Here is a 20,425-nt window from a genome sequence, read left to right as displayed (position 1 = left end):
ACGCACTCCCACCACACATGATAAAAGGTGCCTTTTCCCTCCTTGGACCTCCAGCAGATATCTGAGGCCCCAGGGTACATCGCTTTTACTTTCTCCGGCGTGTAATACCATCTGCTCAGTATTTTAGATGCGTTCTCTTTGAGCAGTACACATAAAGAAGCTTTTTTAACCTCCCTACATACCCTCCCCCATTCAGAATCCGTCAATTCCTGTTTCAGATCCTTCTCCCAGGCCTGCATATATGAATGTTTTATAAATGTTGTCCCCCTTATATGGTCATAGAGCCTGGAAATTCCCTTCCCCCATAAATCAATCTTCCCCCATACATCCTCCATCTTTTCCTTTTCCACCAATTTATCTTTAACCCACCTGGCCGATATAATGTAGTGCTTAACTTGTGTATAGGCATGGAAATCAGAGGATGACTTCCCCAGATCGCATCTAACCTAGCATAGGTCTTCTGCACATGTGAATAGCGAGTGAAAGTTTTTTGCCCCGGATGTTGCAACCTCCAAATGTCTAATAGGTCGAGTTCTCTCATTAATTTAAGAAGCTTCCCCCGCGTATACTTTGCCCCCAGTGTTTTCCCCTTCGAATGATCAAGCTCCGCTGCAGGGAAATTGAAATCCCCCCTAGACCTATCTGGCCCACAGCGAAAGATACTAAGTCTGCTCGTATCCAGTCAAAAAAGTCCCCTTGTCCCTCATTTGGTGCATAGATATTAATGAATGTGATTGGTTGGCCCTTAATTGTTCCTTTAAGTGCCAAGCATCTACCGTCATTCCCCCTGTATTCCTGCTCCTTAATAAATTGTAGATTATCTTTGATGTATATGACCAGCCCCCCAGTTTTCCCCCCTTTAGGATTTGCACATGGGTACCCCTCGCCAAGTACCCTGTTCCTTAGCAATCCTTCATCCCTCCTTTGTGCGTCTCCTGTAACATTACCACATCCCACTCCAACCTACGTAATTCTCTGAAAATAATACTTCTCTTCCCTGGGTTGTTGAGACCGTTCACATTCCATGACCCTACACTCAGGATCCCCCTCCCTCTTCCCCTCTCCCCCCGCCTCCTGTCCTCCCTCCCCCTCAACTGGCTGTCCTCCCTTCCCGCCAGTTCCTCCCGGAGGAAATGAGTCTCTGTCAGATACTTCCCCCCGACGTTAGACTCCCCAAAATTCCCTCCCCCCCCATTTATACATCACCACACAACCCGCAAATTCAGTAGCTACTAACTCTGCAGTTCAATTGCTGGTTGTACCAAGTCCCAAAATGGGTCTTATCTAGTGTAGTTCAGTCCACTCCTTCATCTCCGGGCTCTCTCCGCTGCTCTTTCACGATTGTATGGCCCTTCTCTCCTCTGGGCTTGTTTCCTCCATCGCGCTGGCCCTTCCCTGATCCCTGCTTTTGGTGTTGTGCTGAGACCGCTGCAGTCGGTAGATCTTCACAACCCATTTCTTTCAATATCTTCCATGCCCCCTTTGGCGTTTGCAATTTCTTGTGTTTGTCTCCGACTGAGACCTGAAGCCCAAATGGATACAGCCACCGGTATCTCAGTCCCATCCTCTGTAAGTATTGAGTCACCTCTTTAAATTCCTTACGTTTCTGGAGGGTGGTGTGAGCCAGATCTTGGTAGATTTTAGGTTTACAGTTTTTCCAGCTAAAGTCTCCCAAAGCTCGCGCTGCTTTCCAAACAGCATCTTTCGTTCCAAACTCATGGTAGCAAGCAATAATGTCCCGGGGCTGGTCCCCCCTCTGCAGTCCTAGGCTTTGATGGGCTCTGTCTATGACCGGTGATTCTCCTTCTACTTGCTCTCCTCCTCCAGACCGTTCTTTGAGGACATGTGCACTGATCTCTTTTACCACTTTCATCACATCCCTGAATTGTTTGTCTTCTGGGATGCCCTTAAAACGGAGATTACACCTCCAAGAGCGATTTTCTAGGTCTTCCACTGTATATTCCATCTCTAGCCTGAGTTGCTGCTCTTTCTGCAATGCTGCCTGCAGTGCCTGCACATCCTCTCCCAGCGTGTCTACTCTCTCCTCCATCTCTGCTACCCGTGACCCGATCTCTTTCAGCTCCTCATGGAGCTCTGCTACAGATGACTGAATTCCCTTCCGGGTAGCGATCATCTCCGCTTTCAAATCTTTAAACCAGTGTGCTATTTCTTTTTTTATCTATGTCTGCACCACTCACTGTGGGATCCTCGGGGTCCAGGTCCGACTTGGAGTCTCCGGCCGCCATCTTGCCGCCTCGTGGTCCCGCGATCTTGCCCACCTCGCCTTTTTCTCCTGTGAATTTAAATTTTGCAAGTTTCTTTCGGGCTGCCATGAAGTTGCGCTTCTTGCTAGTGCAGTGCTATGGGCGTTCTTCTCTATTTTGGAGGAGGTTCGGCTAATTTTAACTCCGTCGAGTGCAGAGCCTGCCCATCAGACGCCCATATCCTAGCGCTGACGTCACTTCCTCCTCACAGATTATTTTCATCCGTGTACATAAAATATTTTAAACCCTACTGATTAATTTTAAAAAAAGCCAACAGTTGGTTGTAAATAGCAAAAGGTTGTGATGCGAGAACCAAACCCTGGGGAACTCTGCATTTAGGGTTTCAGGCTTTGTACTCATACTACTAGCCTTTAGTCTCAAAAATGATGATGATTTGAATAGCACCAAGCCTAGCACCTGACCCTTGAGGCACTCTGCTGTGTGTCCTCTTCTAGTTTGAGAACTGGTCTTTTAGTTCTAATAGTTGTTTCCTTCATTTTTAAGCAGTTACTACTGATATGTGAGTGTAGATTACTTCTATCCTATAGCCCAGATGTTTTCAGCCCAGTCCTTGGGGCACATATAGCCAGTCTTCCTGAAAACCTCGACTGGCAAGGTGTGACCCAAGGACTGGGTTGAAAACCTCTGCTATATAGCCTGTCAATTCAGAAATTTCTTTTTCTGAATAACCTCTCATGGTGCTTTGTTGCACACTTTTTTAAAGTCCAGTGCACAGTGTTCAGTGGCTTGCTTCACTTATGTGCCCAGCTACAATTTCTTTCCCATGTGGTTATACCAGTTCTGGGTATTTTATTATTTTATTCTTAATAATTCTCTACCTTTTTACCCAATACTGATGTAAGGGTCAATAATTTTCTGGTTTCCACTGGAAGCCTTCTTAAAATTAAAATCACACTGCCCATCTTCCAGTCTTCTGCTACAGCTGCCATTGTTAGTGCCAAAATTTAAATCTGTGTAAATATGTCTTCAATGGCTAGTTATAGTTCTTTCAGAAGTTTGGGATGGATTACATCTATCATCGCCCTGAGGATTTATTTTTGTATTTACCCCTTTCACTTGATCATGGAAAGCACGCACACACCCCTCTTAGAATTATTAGATGTATAGGCAAATGCTGTCTTTATGGAGGACCCACCCAGGTTGCAACCACAAATGCGAGTTTTGTGGCCCCCATTTGGGGTCATGACCCACAGGTTAAACCAGGGCTTCCCAAACTATCCACCTGTACATTCTTATCACAACTTCTTTTTTTTTTCTTTATTTTTATTACAAAATGTATAACCTTTTCAAGTAGAAAAATCAAACTTTATTATAGAAAATAGGATATACTAATATAAATATTATTTAAAGAAATTCAGTAATAGAAATCAAATTATCCTTTTTAAGTCCAACTTTCTGATGTACAGATATGATTTGTGGCACCTAGGTTGATTCTGTTGGCCTTGTTGCAGCTCTCAGGGATTGATCTGTGGACCTCTTTTCGATGTAGATGGCAACCCACTCCTGGATCAATTTCCCCACCCTGCATGTCTTATACCCTGGTATGGCTGTATTCCAATGCTTGTTGTCTTTCTACTAGATTTATATGATGCCTGTTGAGGGTAATTTTGTAAAGGCACATAAGACCAATAAGTGCCCTATAAAACTGCATCACTGATGCTACTGACATGCTTAGAAGTGCAGCCTTGTTCGTTTATACTTGCTTGCCCTTGCTTTGCCCAGACTCATCTCCTGAACACACCTACACTTGGGTCACACACAAGGTTTGCACATTTTTGCCATAGTGTGAACTTGTCCTGGTAAACCCAGGAGGTAATTTTTATAAGAGGCCTTTTATGCACAAAAATCCTTTATAAAATTACCTCATTAGATCTGTGTTTTAATTCATTACCTTGTATTTTAAGTCACCCCTTCTGATGCAACTTCCTGCTTTGTGAAGGGCAGGATGGTTCAGAGAGAGAGTCCCAATTCAGGCAGGCTGAGTGCTGCTGCCGGGCGAAGATTGGAGCAGAGAGGGCGGGTAGAAAGAATCGCAGAGCTTTGCAGGGCTGAGAAGGGAAGTGAGAGATGTCAGAAAGTTTATCTGTGTTCTCCCTCCTGACCTCCGTGGTGGAGGAAAGGAGGGAGAATGTCTAACAGGTAGTGCATATGCAATACACGCACCTTGAATGGATACTCCGCTGCCTTGGATAGACAGTTTGCCAGCAGCAAAAATGTAAAGCCGCACTATTATTCAGTTCACTGTCTCCCTGGGTTGATTAGTTCGGATGTGCTGGCTATAAACTGGACTTAGCTCCTCCTCTTTGCTTCTCTCCATCCATCTATATCAAAAACCTTTTCCCAAGCTTCAACAAAGGCCAAGCACAGTGATTCTGATAGCACTGTAGTGGCCTGGTCAGACCTAGTTTTCTCTTCACAGTTCTTCCTTTGTGCAGGCTTCCTATCTATTTAACTTTGATAATACAGAAAAGGGGCTTCCTTCTGCAGCCCAGTCTCAGGTAACTAGGCCTAACAAGATGGAAATTGAGGAGCATTTATTTGCTCCCCTGGGCCTCCCATTGCCTGTTCAAGAAGTTCTTATGGTAGCAAGGAAACCTTACACCTAGAGGCCATTTCAGAAAGCATTAATATGGATTTACTGGCTGATCAGTGCAGAAATGATTTCAGCTCAGGTGTCAACTTTGGCAGAAGCCATGACTTCACACTGCATTAAAATGCATGGTAATGTGATCTTCCTTAGCATCTGCAGCAGATGAATCCAGAGGCATATGGGGGTTGTGACCATCTACCAGCAGATGGAGATAGAGAATTGAACTCTGTCTTATAGGATAGTGGTACTCCTGATCAGTCTGTTTATCTCTATCTCCAGCAGGCAGTAGACAGTCTCCCTCATCCTCCTTGTCTCTGCTGTGGGTTTTGCTCCAGTTCTGGTTCGGTCAGCTCTGTCAGCTAAACGGAGGTGTGTGGACCCAGCACCAGAGGAGAAGGACCTGTCTCTCGCCTCTCCCTCTTATTCGGAGGTGATATTTTCCTCCTCATCGCGGCTGGCGCCTCTGGCGAAGGAGTTGGAAGAGGAGGAAGCTGCTCCCAGAAGAGCAGGATGATCCTTCGGCAGTCTGGATCTTTCAAAGGAAGAAATAACCTGCCTTTATCACAAAGGCACTAAAGACATGTAATATATCTACAGAGGAGGCTATGGGGACGGTGATTCCAAGCCCCAAGATGGCAAGCACTAGGTGGCTGCCTAAGGCCTTTCCGGTACATGAAGCGATTCAGGAGCTCAGCCCAGTAGTCTTCCCTGGATGCTGGACTTTAAGTTTCTAGGGCAATGGGACGTCTTGATCTCCTTTTGCCCTCTGAGCTGGACAAGCTCAAGTTGCTAAATTGCTGAAGGTGGATGCCTTGGCAGCGGTGGTTGCTAAGGTGACCACCTTGCCTGTGGAGGGCGGCATAGCGTTAAAGAATGTCCAAGATAGGAAGTAGCGGTGTGCAGCTCTTATGCTGCCCAAGTGTGTCTTAGTTGATGCCAGCAGGCTGTGGATATGCTGGCAGACATGGGCTTTCCACAGTCCCTGGAATTTTCTTCCTTGGAAACGTTTGGTGTATTTGATGGATTCCTTATATGACATAGTGCCTTGGCCAAGCAGATTGCCCTTGTGGTCATGGCCAGGCCTTTGTTGTGGGTCCACCATTGTGCTGCCAACCCAGCATCTAAGCAGCATCTCATGAAGTTGCTTTTTAGGGGTCTCCTGCTTTTTGGGGAAGATCTCAAGAAGTTGGTTAGGGATCTGGGGGATTCTAAAACTCAGCATTTTCCATAGGCTAGGTCTTGGACCTCCTCCTGGATGGCTTAGTCCTGGGCTTGGTTCTGGGACTTGCGGAGGTATAGACCCAGGAAGGGCTCGACCGCTGCCGCCTCTTCCTTTGTAGTGGTTTCAGCAGTGGTAGCCCTTTTGGGCCGATAGATGCCAGCCTTCTCAGGGTTCGCAGTTGCCAGTAGGCTCCAAGACTATGCAATGATGCGGTGGTGGTCCACTCTTTGATGCTCAAGATCGGGGGACGCTTGCCTCTCTTTCGAGGAGTGGTCCAAAATTGTCATAAATAGTGGGTGCTCGAAATTATTAGAGACGGCTACAAATTTGATTTCTCCACTGCAGTCAGAAATTTTTTCTTGGCGTCTCCTTGCCTTGTGAGAGAAAAGAGGGCGACTGTCCTCTCCACTCTTTCCTTCTTGCAGGATTTAGGGGCAGTAGTTCCAGTGCTGGAGCCTGAGCGATGGCACTGCCAGTATTCCACTTACTTTGAGGTTCCGAAGAAAGACGGGTCATTTCAACCAGTGTTGAAATTCGTTGACCCGTTTGAGGTCCACCACATATTTGGACAGAAACTCTTTGTTTGGTGTTGGCTGCAGTGCAGCCAGGAGAGTTTCTCACAGCACTGGACCTCAAGGAGGCTTACTTGCATATTACCATATGGCCTCTTCATCAGTGTTTCCTGCCATTCTCTATGTATTTATAGTTTAACTTAATGTTTTGTATCCTGTTGTTTTAGTGATGCTGTACATTTTTTATTCACATTGTTTTAATTATTTGTTGTATTAAATATTTGCTTTTATAGTTATTTGGATATGTGTACATGTGTTTTATAAATTTGTTTTTATGTTTATTATCATAGTTCTTTTGCCCTTGACACAGCCTGTATCTTTGGTGAAACGTGGTCATGTTGGACACTCGTTTTTAAGTCCTGGGAGCTTCAAAACAACTTATTAAAGATTGCTTTTCTATAATAAGGCCTGTTTTTGTCTTCTGTTCCACAGTGGAGTTTGTAGACTGTTTGCTTTCTTGTTTTACATTCGTGATTCTGGGCCAGTATTTTCAGTTCCAGGCCATACCCTTCGAGTTGGCGACAGCAACCAGGATCTTTTCCAAGGTCATGGTGGTCGTGGCCCTTTCTCCAGAGGGAAGGGATAAGGGTTAATCCATACCTGGGCAATTGGCTCATCAGAGTGTCGTCGGTGCAGGAGAGCAAGGCGGCTGTGGCTAGAGTCATCACAGTCTTGCAGTCTCTGGGCTGGATGGTCAATTTTCCCAAGAGTTATCTGGTGCCTTCTCAGTCTCTCGAATATCTGGGGGTCTGCTTTGATACGACTCAGCGGCTCTTCAAACTGTGGACCCAGATTCACCTTTTGTTGTGTGTCCCTGGTCCCTGTGTGTGGGATTATGTGCAGGTGCTTGGATCCATGATGGTGACCCTGGAAGTGGTGCCATGGGCCAGAGTGTACATGCATCTGCTCCAGCAATCCCTATTGAATCTGTTGGTTCCCAGTTTCTCAGGACTACAAGGTGCTCTTGCCATGAGATCATCAGGCCAAGCTCAGTATAGGAGAAACTTTTTCTTCACCCAATGCGTAATTAAACTCTGGAATTCGTTGCCAGAGAACGTAGTGAAGGCGGTTAGCTTGGCAGAGTTTAAAATGGGGTTGGACGGTTTCCTAAAGGACAAGTCCATAGACTGCTACTAAATGGACTTGAGAAAAATCCACAATTTTGGGAATAACTTGTATAAAATGTTTGTACGTTTGGGTAACTTGCCAGGTGCCCTTGACCTGGATTGGCCGCTGTCAGGGACAGGATGCTGGGCTCGATGGACCTTTGGTCTTTTCCCAGTATGGCATTACTTATGTACTTATGTAGTATGGCTTGGTGGTTGGTGCTGAATCATCTGTTTCATGGTATGTCCCTGGCGACTCCACACTGGATGGTGGTGATCACAGATGGCAGTTTTTACGGTTGTTGGGGGGGGGGGGGGGGGGGCTCGTTGCCTCCAGCACAGTGCTCATGGACAATGGAACGTGTCGGAAGCATCCTAGCAGATCAGTCACCTGGAGCTATGAGTGATCTGGCTGGTGCTTCACATGTTTCAGGATCTGCTGCAAGGTGAGTTGCTTCAGATGCTCTCAGACAACACGATGGCCATGGCTTATGTCAATCGTCAGGGTGGGACTCGCAGTCGGGCTTTGGAAATGGAAGCCCACTTGCTCCTTCTCTGAGCAGAAGCCCATTTATAGTTTATTAAAAATTGATATACTGCTTTTGCAACAGCATTGATCACAACATTTAGGTATTCAAAGTAGGTGGGCTGTGTCGTCATTGATGCGTGGCTTGGTGAACAGGAGGTTAAATGTTTTATGAAATGCATTTTATTCTAAACCATTTCAATGCACATGCTGTAGGAAGTGGTATATCCCATTTTTATAAATAAATACACACACAAACTATAACTTCAGCATATTTATATTAACATATTTATAAATGATCTAACTAGTGAGTAGTGAGGTAATTACATTTGCTGATCACACAAAGTTATTCAAAGTTGTTAAATCGCAAGAGGATTGTTAAAAATTGCAAGAGGACCTTGCGAGACTGGGAGACTGGGCATCCAAATGGCAGATGACGTTTAATGTGAGCAAGTGCAAAGTGATGCATGTGAGAAAGAGGAACCTGAGCTATAGCATCACGCATCACGTTCAAACTCTGTACCTTGTTCCATAAAATCATCCATGGTGACGCCCCAGCCTACATGTCGGACCTAATAGAACTACCACCCAGAAATGCAAAAAAATCCTCCCGCACATTCCTCAGTCTTCATCCTCACAAATGTAAAGGCTTGAAATACAAATCAATGCATGCATCAACCTTTACCTATACAAGCACACAGCTCTGGAACTTACTGCCACGTAACCTGAAATCGGTCTACGAAATGACCAATTTCCGCAAACTCCTGAAAACTTATCTCTTCGACAAAATATATCATAAAGAACAACACGCGTAACTCTACTTTCTTTAAGATATCCAGGAATGTTCTTTAATGTCTTTTGCTTTCACACTATCATGCACCTAATGTTTATGGCTTTAACACTATCATGTATTTCACCATCATGTACCCAAAACTTGCTGTAAAACCAAATGTACATTCTTTTCTATTTCCAGTATCCACGATGAATTGTAAGCCACATTGAGCCTGCAAAAAGGTGGGATAATGTGGGATACAAATGTAATAATAATAATAATAATAATAGCTACGTGATGTGAGCAGTGGCCAGACCTGACATTTTAGGTGGGCCCAGAGCTAATATGTGTGGGCACGGGCACTGTGTATATAGGTATGAGTAGTGTTTCTTGGGATATTACAAAATAATGCTTTAGAATGCACTTGATGATGAATTTCTAAGTAGTCTGCCCAACAACTGCCCTGCATCAACATAAACCACATACATACTTAATAGAAAAAACAATATTTTAAATATGGTAACATTATGCCATATCAAACTTGACCAGACATCAGCATCAAGATTTTTTCTACCTACTGTGGAATCCGTAGCATACAGAACATAGCTAGAATGTTTCCTCTTACAACTTTCCATAGGAACAACGTATTAACCTCAACCATAGGCGCAGACTCCGTGGGTGCTGTGGGTGCTGGAGCACCCCCAATATTTTGGAGCCCAACCCAGAATGCAACAAAGGCTTGGAGCTCTATATGCCGCCACCAGTACAGCACCACACAAGGCACTTTCAAAATTTATGGCCACTCTAAGTATCGCTGCTTGACTCAACCCCAAAGCTAATATAATTTAAAAAAAATCTCAGAGTGACGAGAGCGCGGTAAGTGCAGCTTGCGAGAGCTAGGCAGATGATGTGAGCCAGCCCAGGTGCACTGTGCAGCCAATGGGAAGAGTGCAGCCAATATCATCATAGCCTCCCACCTCCCGGAGGAGTCCCAATTGAAGCCAACTGCTCCTTCTTCCACGTTTGCTCCCGACTGGCCCATGGCACATGGTAATGTTTTATTCCTCCTTGGTAGGGGTGTGAGCAATAAACATGTTAATAATGCTGCTAACATTAATATTTTAATGTCGACCCACCCTTCGCCTTCCGCTTTTACCTGTACAGCAGCCAGCAATGATCTTTTTCTCCTTCCTTGGTGCTCCTTGTATCCCTCCCCTGCTGGGCCGAGCTCTGACATGAGTCAATGCGGTGCAGGAAGTTGGAGAATGGCTCAAGTATCTGCAGATCCCAGCCATGTAGGTGGAGACAAGGAGCACTGTGGAAGGAGCAAAAATCTGGAGTCCATCCTGAGCCCTGCTGTAGAGGTAAACACAGGGAGGGGGAGAGAATCTGGATGAAGGCAGGGGAGGAGGGGGCATGAGAGAAACTGGGGAAGAGGCTGGGGAGAAAGGCATGAGAGAACCTGGATGAAGCTGGGGAGGGAGGCATGAGAGATTCTGGATGAAGGCTGGGGAGGGAGGTATGAGAGACTGGGCAGAGGGAGAATATTGGGTTGTGTTCAGCAACCAGTAGCATATTTAAACAAGGTACATCAGAAATGGCCCCTGCCCCATCTTAAAATCCTGTCTGCTGCAGTCAAGGAGGTAGGCTGCAGTCTTCACCTGGGCAGTGATAGCGCCACTCATCAGCCTGAACCAAGACTGAGGGGCAGCACTGTTCAGGGAAGAAGTCCTGGTGCAGGTTGCAGGAAGCCTATGAGTGGCGCTGCCAATGCCGAGGTGAAGACTGCAGCAGACAGGAGGTATGGGGGGGGGGGGGGGACGCACCTCCTGTAAAAAATATTTTAGCATCTCCAATCATTTTGAAAAGTTGGCTCCTATGACCTCAACAATAGCAACACAAAATCCCTTCACTGCCAGGTACTTTGTGAAGTAACACTAAATCCTGCAAAGAGGCTTCTTAGAGCCTATATTGCAAACCTTAACACCAATTCCAATAATACCTCACAAATGCAGCAGCATATACAACAGCACTATGTATCCCATTGGAAAAACCAGACAAGTCAGACTCTTAGATCCCCAAACAAACCACATGCCAGCAGAATCTCTCACCTACTCGGTCACATGCAGAACACAGATCAACCCTCATCAACTACAGAATAAAGGACCAAAAATTAGAAATTGTCCAGTAACCCAACATCAGCCCTTCCCTATCCCCCCCCCCCCCCAATCCATCCCCGTAGCCAGTCATCAGCTTTACCCTTCCCTATCCCCGATCCATCCCTGTAGCCCAGCATCTGCCCTTCATTTCCTTCCCCACCCCCATCCATCCCCACAGCCCAGCATCAGCCCTTTGCTTCTCTACCTTACCCCCCCCCATTCATCCTCGTATCCCAGTATCAGCTCTTTCCTTCCCCACCATCCATCCCATAGCTATGTATCAGCCCTACTCTACCCCCCTCCCTGTAGCCTAGTGTCAGCCCTGTCCTATTCCCTACCCATCTCCCCATGATCTAGCATCTCCTCCCCCCACCCTGAAGGATACCAGCATTAAATACGTCCTGGGCACTACAGAGCCCACCTCCACCCGGAAACCTGCCTACATTAAATTTAATTTTAACCTGGGCACTGCAGAGACCATCCTCGCCCAAAACTCCACCAAGGCACTACGACAAATATAATATAGTACAACCTTTTAAAAATTTTAACCTGGGCATTATTCACATTTATTGTTGGTGGGTTTCTGTGTGGGGGTAGGTTCTTTGCTGCCTAGGGGAAAAATGGTATATTGAATGGGCGGGGATGGGTTCAAGCCCACCGGCACCACCAGCCAGCATTACACTGACTGTACACATTAACATTGAAAATTAAAAAGAAAAAAACCAAAACAAACTTTTCTTCACTTCAACAGGTGGGCTTCGGTGATGGCAGGTGGTGCAAAGAGCTCAACACTCACTGTGCTCCCTCCATGTGTGTTGTGTTGTGAGGCCACGGGGGAGTGCTGAGGCCTGGGGGAGGGGGGGGGGAAGGCTGCACTGCAGGGCACAGAGTGGCGAAATTGGGACAGTGACACAGACGGCAGCTGGGCCAGCATGACAGATTTTCCCATGCAGCACTGTGGTGCCATTGTACGTACTGGGGGAGGGAGTGGGAAGAGAGAGAGCGAGTCACACAGTGAAACTGGAAGAGGGAGTGAGGTACTGATCGATGGACTGGCATAGTGGTGCTGGTGTGCAGCTGAAGTGCTGCTGCTACAACAATGACCTGCCTACATCTTTTCAGATCAGGGGACCCGGTCCTCACAAAAAAACAAAAAAACCACACACACAATAGTAGTACTCAGAGGAGGACCACCACCGGAGAGCTGCCTGGGTGGGCCTGAGCCAAGATTGGTTGAGCCTGGGCCCACATGTAGCTATGCCCCTGGATGCAGGGTTCCACATTCGGCGTCACTGACCAGGAAAAGGATCTAGGTGTCATAGTTGACGATATGTTGAAACCCTCTGTTCAGTGTGCAGCAGTGGTGAAGAAAGCAAATAGAATGTTTGATATTATTAGGAAAGGAATGGAAAACAAAAATGAGGACATTATAATGCCTTTGTATCACTCCATGGTGCAACCACACCTCGAATATTGTGTGCAGTTCTGGTCACTGCATTGCAAAAAAGATATAGTGGAATTAGAAAACGTACAGAGAAGGGTGACAAAAATGATAAAGAGGATGGGATGACTTCCCTACAAGGAAAGGCTAAAGTGGCTAGGGCTCTTTAGCTCGGAGAAAAAATGGCTTAGGGGAGTTATAATAGAGGTCTATAAAATGAGTGGAGTGGAACGGCATAAAAAACCTCCACCACCTGTAACATCACTTTAATATTTTATCAGTTCATCAACACTAATTTAACTTTGAAATTTATCTTATATTTCTGTTCTCAATTCTCCGATGCAATATAATTCACAAACTGAACGAGTGAACAAGTAGAAGAAAACTCTCCGATGGGAGGTCTGTTTATACCCTGATGAAGCATGTGATTCCTATGAAACAAGGACCTTGTTGGGTCCAGACTTTGTGAACTAAAATAGAACTGGAAAATTATATTGCATCGGAGAGGAGGGGAGGATGTAGCCCAAAGACAAGGAGGTCTACAAAAAAAACCACAATATCAAAAAAGCCCATTAACTTGAATAAACTCCCATTGACATAATTATCTTCTCAAATCTGACTAGACGAAGCAGTCCCAGTCTTATTCAATGCCAAAAAGGCCATCAACTGCTCTGGTTGAAAATGCACATATTTAACACCTAGATATTTTATCAAATATTTGCAAGGGTAGGCTAATAGAAAAGAAGCTCCCAAAGTTGCTGCTTCTTGCCTCAATGCCAAAAAGATTTTCCTACGTTTTTGCGTCTGTTTTGTCGCATTTGGGTAAACCCAGACTCTTTTACCACAGAAAATGGCTTCAGAGTTATGAAAATACAACTTGTATTATATATGCTATCAATGTTGCTGTCGCAGAATTATCATTTAAAGATGTTTCCAAAATAGCAGAAATATTCAAATCTCCTTGTTCTGTTCCTTGAACCAAAGTCTCCGAACCACCCCCTGATAATTTCACTGAAGAAATATAATACATTTTATTTAAAGGGAGAATAGCTTCAGAAGAAACTTTTTAAAGACTTTTAGGAAATATTTTCTCAATACATCAACAGGCAGGAGGATTCCTGGAGATTTTGGGAAGTTCAAAAAACGAAGATTTAATATTCTATTATAGCTCAATCTGTTCAGTTCTTCTATATAAACGAACCTTTATCTTTTTACAACAGCTGCAGTCACTTGTTGTAAACCTTTCACCTCTTCCTTAACTGATGTATAATCAATCATAGACCCTTGTTTTATTTGCAAGATGAGTCACCTCTTGAGAAGACTTCTCAACTGTTGGGTCTAGCTTCTGGAGAATCTTTCATATATTCTCCAGAGATGTCTCCAGAAGGGTTCAGCTTCAGCCGAAGCGTCCAACTGACTCTCGTCATTAGTTCTCACAGTGCTGAGTCCAGTGACACACTCGCCCCTGACAGGAGCCTTCTCTCTTGTTACTTCTACAGAAGGATGTTCCCCCATTGCAACTGGGTCAGCCCAGTGTGGAGGCGGAAGAAGAGCCGGAGAGGAATGTGTAATATCCAACCTGAGGGTCGTGGGTTCTCCTTTACGTACAGCCAAAGCCAGAGACACCACCCTGGTTTTGCTAACAGGGGTCTCGGCTGCATAGCGCGTGATGGATTGCTGCATCGGGGATGAAGTTTGAGCAGTTGGGGGAACCACTTTCACAACCCCCTTATGCTTCATGTGAGGCAATGAAGACCGAGGAAATTAGAAAAGGTAAAAATGCACCACACAGCAGCCAGATTTCATGTCACCACAAGCATAAAGGATAATATCTGCAACTTTCCATGAGCACGTTATCATGAAGTTGAGTGGCCCAGAACTTGAGAGACACCCAGTTGTGTGCCTGAGTGATTTTCTTTTGTTGGCAATCAGGATATAAAGTTGCTTACCTGTTCCATGTATTTCCATAGACATCAGGATTAATAAGGCACACAATCCCTTCTATCTCCCCAAGTGCTGCATTCCTTTTTGAGTTATGGAACTGAGGGAATGAGGAGATCATTGAGCACAGGAAGGGGCTTTGCATGCTAACTTTACACGCAGTTTTGAGCCTTGGGAGAGCTGTTCTGACCTGGTGTCATACAATGATTTCAGTTTGCTGTTTTCAAGTTTTCCTCTTTTATTGTATTTTTGTTTATACTTGTTCATTTTACTGTTGTATGTTAAACTGTACCTACTGTATACCGCATTGGGTGAGCTCTTGATAGAGGCAGTTAATAAATCCCAATGAATAAAAGATGTCACACGCTTACGTGTCTGGTTTTTATCCTATTATTCATAGAAAACGTGAGCAGCTTAATCCAGTCATCTGGGCTTGTGTGGCAGGACTCAAGAAAAGAACATTGCACTTACCTGATAATTTCATTTTGATACGTGGGGGGTGAAAACATGAAACCATTTTGCCTCTTTAATTAAATATAATTATTGAAATGCAAATCCATTTCATAACAAACTGATCTTCATTATACTTAAAGGAAAGGAAACACAAAACCTTTAGTTTTAAAAGATGTATGTGGAAATAAGGGTCAAGAACTAAACTGTAGGTGATACAGTGTTAGTCCAATAAAAATATAACTTTGGCAAGCTTTCTTAAGCAAATGGTCTAACATGCAAATCATAATTCTCTATTTTTGAAGATATATAAACTTATAATCAAGTACAGAGTTGGTGAGATTAAGGTGTTGGCTGGCCTCAGTGATCGGTAGACTTTTTAATGAACTTCTGTCATCCTTTGCCTGTTAAAATAACATTTTAAGTAGAATAATAATTTAAATGGAATATTGTTTTCTTTCAGTGTGTAAGTTCATTTTCATAGGTGTGTTTTCCTATTTTGTGCATACTCTTTTGAAAGTAAGACTAGTGACATGTTTATAACTGGCTTTGGAGGTTAACAGAAAATTATTGGGTCTGATTTTCAAAGTGAGTTATTCATGTATTTAAAAAAACAAACACATTCTATTGTGCTGTTTTAGTATTATGCAGGTGTAAACTGTATAATAATGGACTAGCTTAGGAGAGGAGCAGACGTAGAGGAAGAACTTATCCATTTAGTGTCAATATTCAGTTGCTAAACAGATAAATTAGTCAGTTTAATTTTAGACCTGCTGAATATCAGGCCTAAAGTAAACAGATAGTTGCCAGTGCTGTCACTGCTTAATATATGTTCAGTGGCATTATTTGTTTACATATTAAGCATGAGCTAGCGCTTAACTTAACTGCTTGAGCTAAATGTCAGACCCATTATGTTTAATACATTTTATAGTTAACATTTTTTGTGTTGTGTTTTAGAATTACAGGAGAAAGACTCCAGGTGCATTGGTAATTCATGCTTCATAAATAGGTAAGTGTTTTACTATATGTATATTTTCATTAATGGTGTAGCACTGAGAGCCACATACCTAGGGAAGAGAGAAATCTCAAATTTTTACCTGCATAAAATAAATATAAGCCACTTTGGTTGTACTACATAAAGACAGTATGTCAAATCCATGACCACCTAGAAGTAACTGCTGTGAAGAGTATATTTTATGCTCTAGTTGTTAAAGTAGCTCCTTTTATGGCTTGAAAATAGTCTATGCTGAAATACTCCCATAGGGATATATAGCAGTAAAGTGAGAAGCACCTGCCCACCCACCCACTAGCCTACCAGGAAGCTTAACATGCTTCATCATTTTCTCCCTGTAGGCTCTGCTGATATGGAGATAACCTATCAAATGATGGTAATAATGTTTTGTTGAAGGATCAGGACTGGCTGTATCCAGCACTTCCCCTTCCCACCCCATCTCTTATCCACCATCAACACTTCCCCTCTCCCCCCAAAAGTTGTCTAAAATCTTCTTCCTGACAGGCCTTCTCACTGCTCGTAGCACTCAATATTGCTGCTGCTGCTGCTGCTACACTGTCCTGCCAAGTCAGCCTGGGCCTGTGGTTCGAAACTAGAGTCGGTGCAGCCAAAGTGGAGCCTTGAGCATCTGTGCATGCTCAAGCTTGCTGTGTTCTGCCCCTTCCAAGCTTCTTATTTTAGAGGACAAGACATGGCAGGACTGGGCTGTGCAAGTGATCTAGGCTCCATGCTGCGTGATCTAGGCTCCATGCTGCCTGGGTTGGTTTTTGTTTAGTGACTGACTACCGTACCAGTACTGTCCTTAGGTGTTTGTCTAGTCGAATAGTAGTCAGGCTGGCCCTGTGAAGGATGAATAACACTATCCTATTTGTTTTATTTATGTGAGCTGCTCTGCCCTGCTATCTAAAATGAGCAAGAAACATTTGAGGTGCTGTAGGTTAGGCTGAAGAAATCTAAGGGATTTAAAATACACAATAGATTGTCATCACAAGGGAAGCAAATAGGAACAGAACAGAAGCTATCCTAAGGACAGCCTACAAAGGTGACGGGAGATTTAAACCTACCAGATGTGAATTTGAGTGTTGGCTACAAGACCAAGTGGAAATAAGAGATACAGGAATCCTTGCAAGAGTTATTTGTCAAGCAATTAAATAGTACTGGTCCCAGTACAGATCCCTGCGACACTCCACTCTCCATTGAGAAAAATGTCCATTTAACCCTATGCTCTGTTTTCTGTCCAATAACCAATTCCTAATCCACAGAAGGGTGTTGCCTCTTATCTCATGACTTTTTAATTTTCTCAGGAGTCTCCCATGAGGAACTTTGTCAAAAGCTTTCTGAAAATCTACATACACTACATCTACCGGCTCACCTTTATCTACATGTCTGTTGACGCCTTCAAAGAAATGAAGCAAATTGGTGAGGCAAGTCTTCCCTTGGCTGAACCCATGCTGACTCTGTCACATTGAACCATGTTTGTCTACGTGTTCCATAATTTTATTCTTTATAATAGTTTCCACTATTTTGCCCTGCAGTGAAGTCAGGCTTACCAGTCTAATTTCCTGGATCACCCCTGGAATCCTTTTTAAAAATTGGCGTTACATTGTCCACTGTCCAATCTTCATTACACTTGTGTTGCTAGTGTTGGTCCTCCCTTGTTGTTGTAAGTGGCTGGTACAACATAGGAGGTATTCCAGGTTACTATTCTGCTACCTTGTGTTTTCTTTTCAGTATCTTTTTTTCGCTTCATATAATCTTTGGCATGTTATTGCATAAAGTTTTGCTGCCTTATCCTGGCCAGTGGTGGCACTTTTTAAGCCAGTGGTAGTGCCTAGTTTGCTTATCATACTAGTGCTCTACTGTGGCAGCAGCTTGCTTGCTTGGTTTTGTGGCTCCCTATTCTAGAGGTAGTTGTAATGGATATGTGGTATTGAGGCTTCTCTCTTTCTCTGTTCTCGGGGTGGCAGAGTTCTTTGCGGTGCTGTGTCAATAATGACAGCATTGTCTGGTAATCTGATAGGTAGTTGTATGAGCTTCTGTGTGCTCCCAATGTCTGTTAAGTGGTTGCAACATTTTTCTACATTTTTGTTTTTGTAGCAGCCTCTTACTTGCATTAGGGCAGCACTTTCCTAGCTTATATTGGGGGCCTTCCTATCAGGCTACGTACTACAGGTAACTCTCGCAGCATCCCTTGAGTTTGCTGTCATTGAGGGGTATTGTGGCGGTAGTCTCTCTGCACTGTTTCCTTCTACTGTTTCTTGGGCTGTATCCTCGTACCAACTTTTTCAAACATATTATATCAGTAGCCTCTTGGAGCAGTTTTATAGCAGCAGTCTCTTAGGATTTATTTTGTCAGCAGCCCTTGCTCTGTATTCCAGTGGCAATTTCTGTCTGTTTGGGCAGTAGCTTCCTGAAATGTATGTACATATTGGCCTTCTGGGCTTTCGATCAGCATAGGCAGCTGCCTCCTGCTCTGTGTTCTGTCAGGGACTTCCGGGACTCTGTTCTATCCACAGTCTCCTGGGCTGTATTCTATATCAACTTCCTGAGTAGTCTTCTCACATCAACCTTCTGGGTTATATCCTAACAGCAGCCTCATCGGAGGTGTTCTGATCACACTCTATGGCTGTATTTTCACAGCTTCAGCCTCCTAGGCTGTATTCTAGCTTTTTTGGCTGTAATTTGACAATTGCCTCTGGGGCTGTATTCTAGCAACACCCTTCTGGGGCCAATGACTGCCTGGGTGGTATTTTCTACCTACCTAGGCTGTATTCTACCAGCACTTTTTGGCCTAGATTCTACCAAGAGCCTCCGGGCTGTACTCTATCATCACCTGCCAGACGGTTCTTTGCAATGAGCCTCTAGGCTGTGATTTGTCAGCAGCCTGTAGGCTGTACTCTGCTGGTAGGGTAATGGCCTGTATTCCCCCATCAAGCACCAGGGAGCTTTTCCAATTCCAATTTTCTGGACCCCTTCGGGTAGTAGCCATCTGAGAAGTTTCATGTTCTACCTACAGCCTTCGGACTGTATTTCTGAATATCCTTTTTCCCAGTCTCTTGGGATGGGGGGGGGGGGGGGTTATATTTCACTGTTCTACTTTACATTGTGATTACAGCATCGTAGACTGCTTATCACCCTCCTGACATACAACATCTGTCTTTGCACTGTACGACTTCCTGTAAGGATACTGTTGATCCTTTCTTACCCTTCACTGCAGCAATACCACAGTTTCTCTGCTGGGCCGTGGCAGTTCTTTCAGTTTCCTCAGAGTAGCGCTGATTGACTATGGTCCACGACAGTGCCACGTTCGCTTCACACAGTTCCCTTGGAGATCATTTGGACACAGTTTTTTCTGTGTTTCACTTCAGTGCGGCATTTTCTCAGGCAACATTTTCATGGCCCTTCCTACTTTCATACTCACACATAGTTCCTTCTGGGGCCATTTCCAGGGATGAGGTTGCAGTGTCTTCCTCAGCTCAACCTTTGTTTTCTTCTGCAGCAGAACATTCTATGCTGCACAGAATTCCCCATATCTGCAGACTGCAGAATTCTGCCTTTCCCACACAGAATTCTGTGCAGTCTGCTTTTACAGTGTAGAGTGGCACAGTTTTCTTTCCGTCTACCTGCCTCCCTCCCAGCACACTTACCATTCCTGTGTGGCAAGAAGAGGAGCTGCCCAGCCCAGCTGCACATTGGGCTGCTTCCACCTTCTCTGTCATCTTGGTTCCTGGCGGTTCCTTTAAGCCATGCAGATGTATGGAGGCCCTTGCGGCTCAAATAAACAGTCAGGCCAAGGATGGCAGAGAAGGAGGAAGCAGCCCGATATGCAGCTGGACAGCTCCTCTTGCCACACTAGAGTGGTAAATGTGCTTGGGGGGGGGGCTGGAAAAATGTGGATGGAGTGTGTGTGTGCGTGTTGGGGAGGGAGCTGGAAAAGATGGATGGACTGTGGGGAAGGGGGCTGAATAAGGGGTTTGTGTGTGCGCATGCACCATGGGAATTGGGTGGAGGTCTGCAGGAAAATGCTTGAGGTTGTGTATACAATGGGGAGGGGGTCTGGAGCAAAGTGGATGGGGTGGTGTGTGCCATGGAGGCTGGAACAAGCTGGATGGGGTGGAACATGCCATGGGGAGGAGGGAGCTGGAGCAAGGTGGATGGGGGTGGTGTGCACCATGGGGAGGGGGGCTGCAGGAGCAAAGTATATGGGGTAGTGTGCCCCATGGGAAGGGGGAGTGCTGCATCAAAGTGGGTGGGGGGTAGTCTGTGCCATGGAAAGAGGGGAATACTCAGCAAACTGAATAGAATAGTCTCTGTGGTGGGGGGGGGGGGAGTGTGCTGGAGCAAGGTGG

The 20,425-nt window shown here is 44.8% G+C and overlaps 1 protein-coding gene across 1 annotated transcript in view; it reads left to right on the top strand.

Moving 5' to 3' along the window:
* C1H8orf89 (chromosome 1 C8orf89 homolog) overlaps positions 1–20,425 on the top strand; it is a 116,617-nt gene that overhangs the window by 16,860 nt on the left and 79,332 nt on the right. The window contains exon 2 of the mRNA XM_030215554.1: positions 16,022–16,073. Coding sequence (XP_030071414.1) covers positions 16,022–16,073 — 52 coding nt within the window. The remainder of the gene's footprint in view (positions 1–16,021; positions 16,074–20,425) is intronic.

Source organism: Microcaecilia unicolor, chromosome 1 (genome assembly GCF_901765095.1).
Source record: "Microcaecilia unicolor chromosome 1, aMicUni1.1, whole genome shotgun sequence".
Taxonomy (NCBI): domain Eukaryota; kingdom Metazoa; phylum Chordata; class Amphibia; order Gymnophiona; family Siphonopidae; genus Microcaecilia; species Microcaecilia unicolor.
Note: the sequence above shows the minus strand (reverse complement) of the source record. Positions and strands in the feature narration are given on the sequence as shown.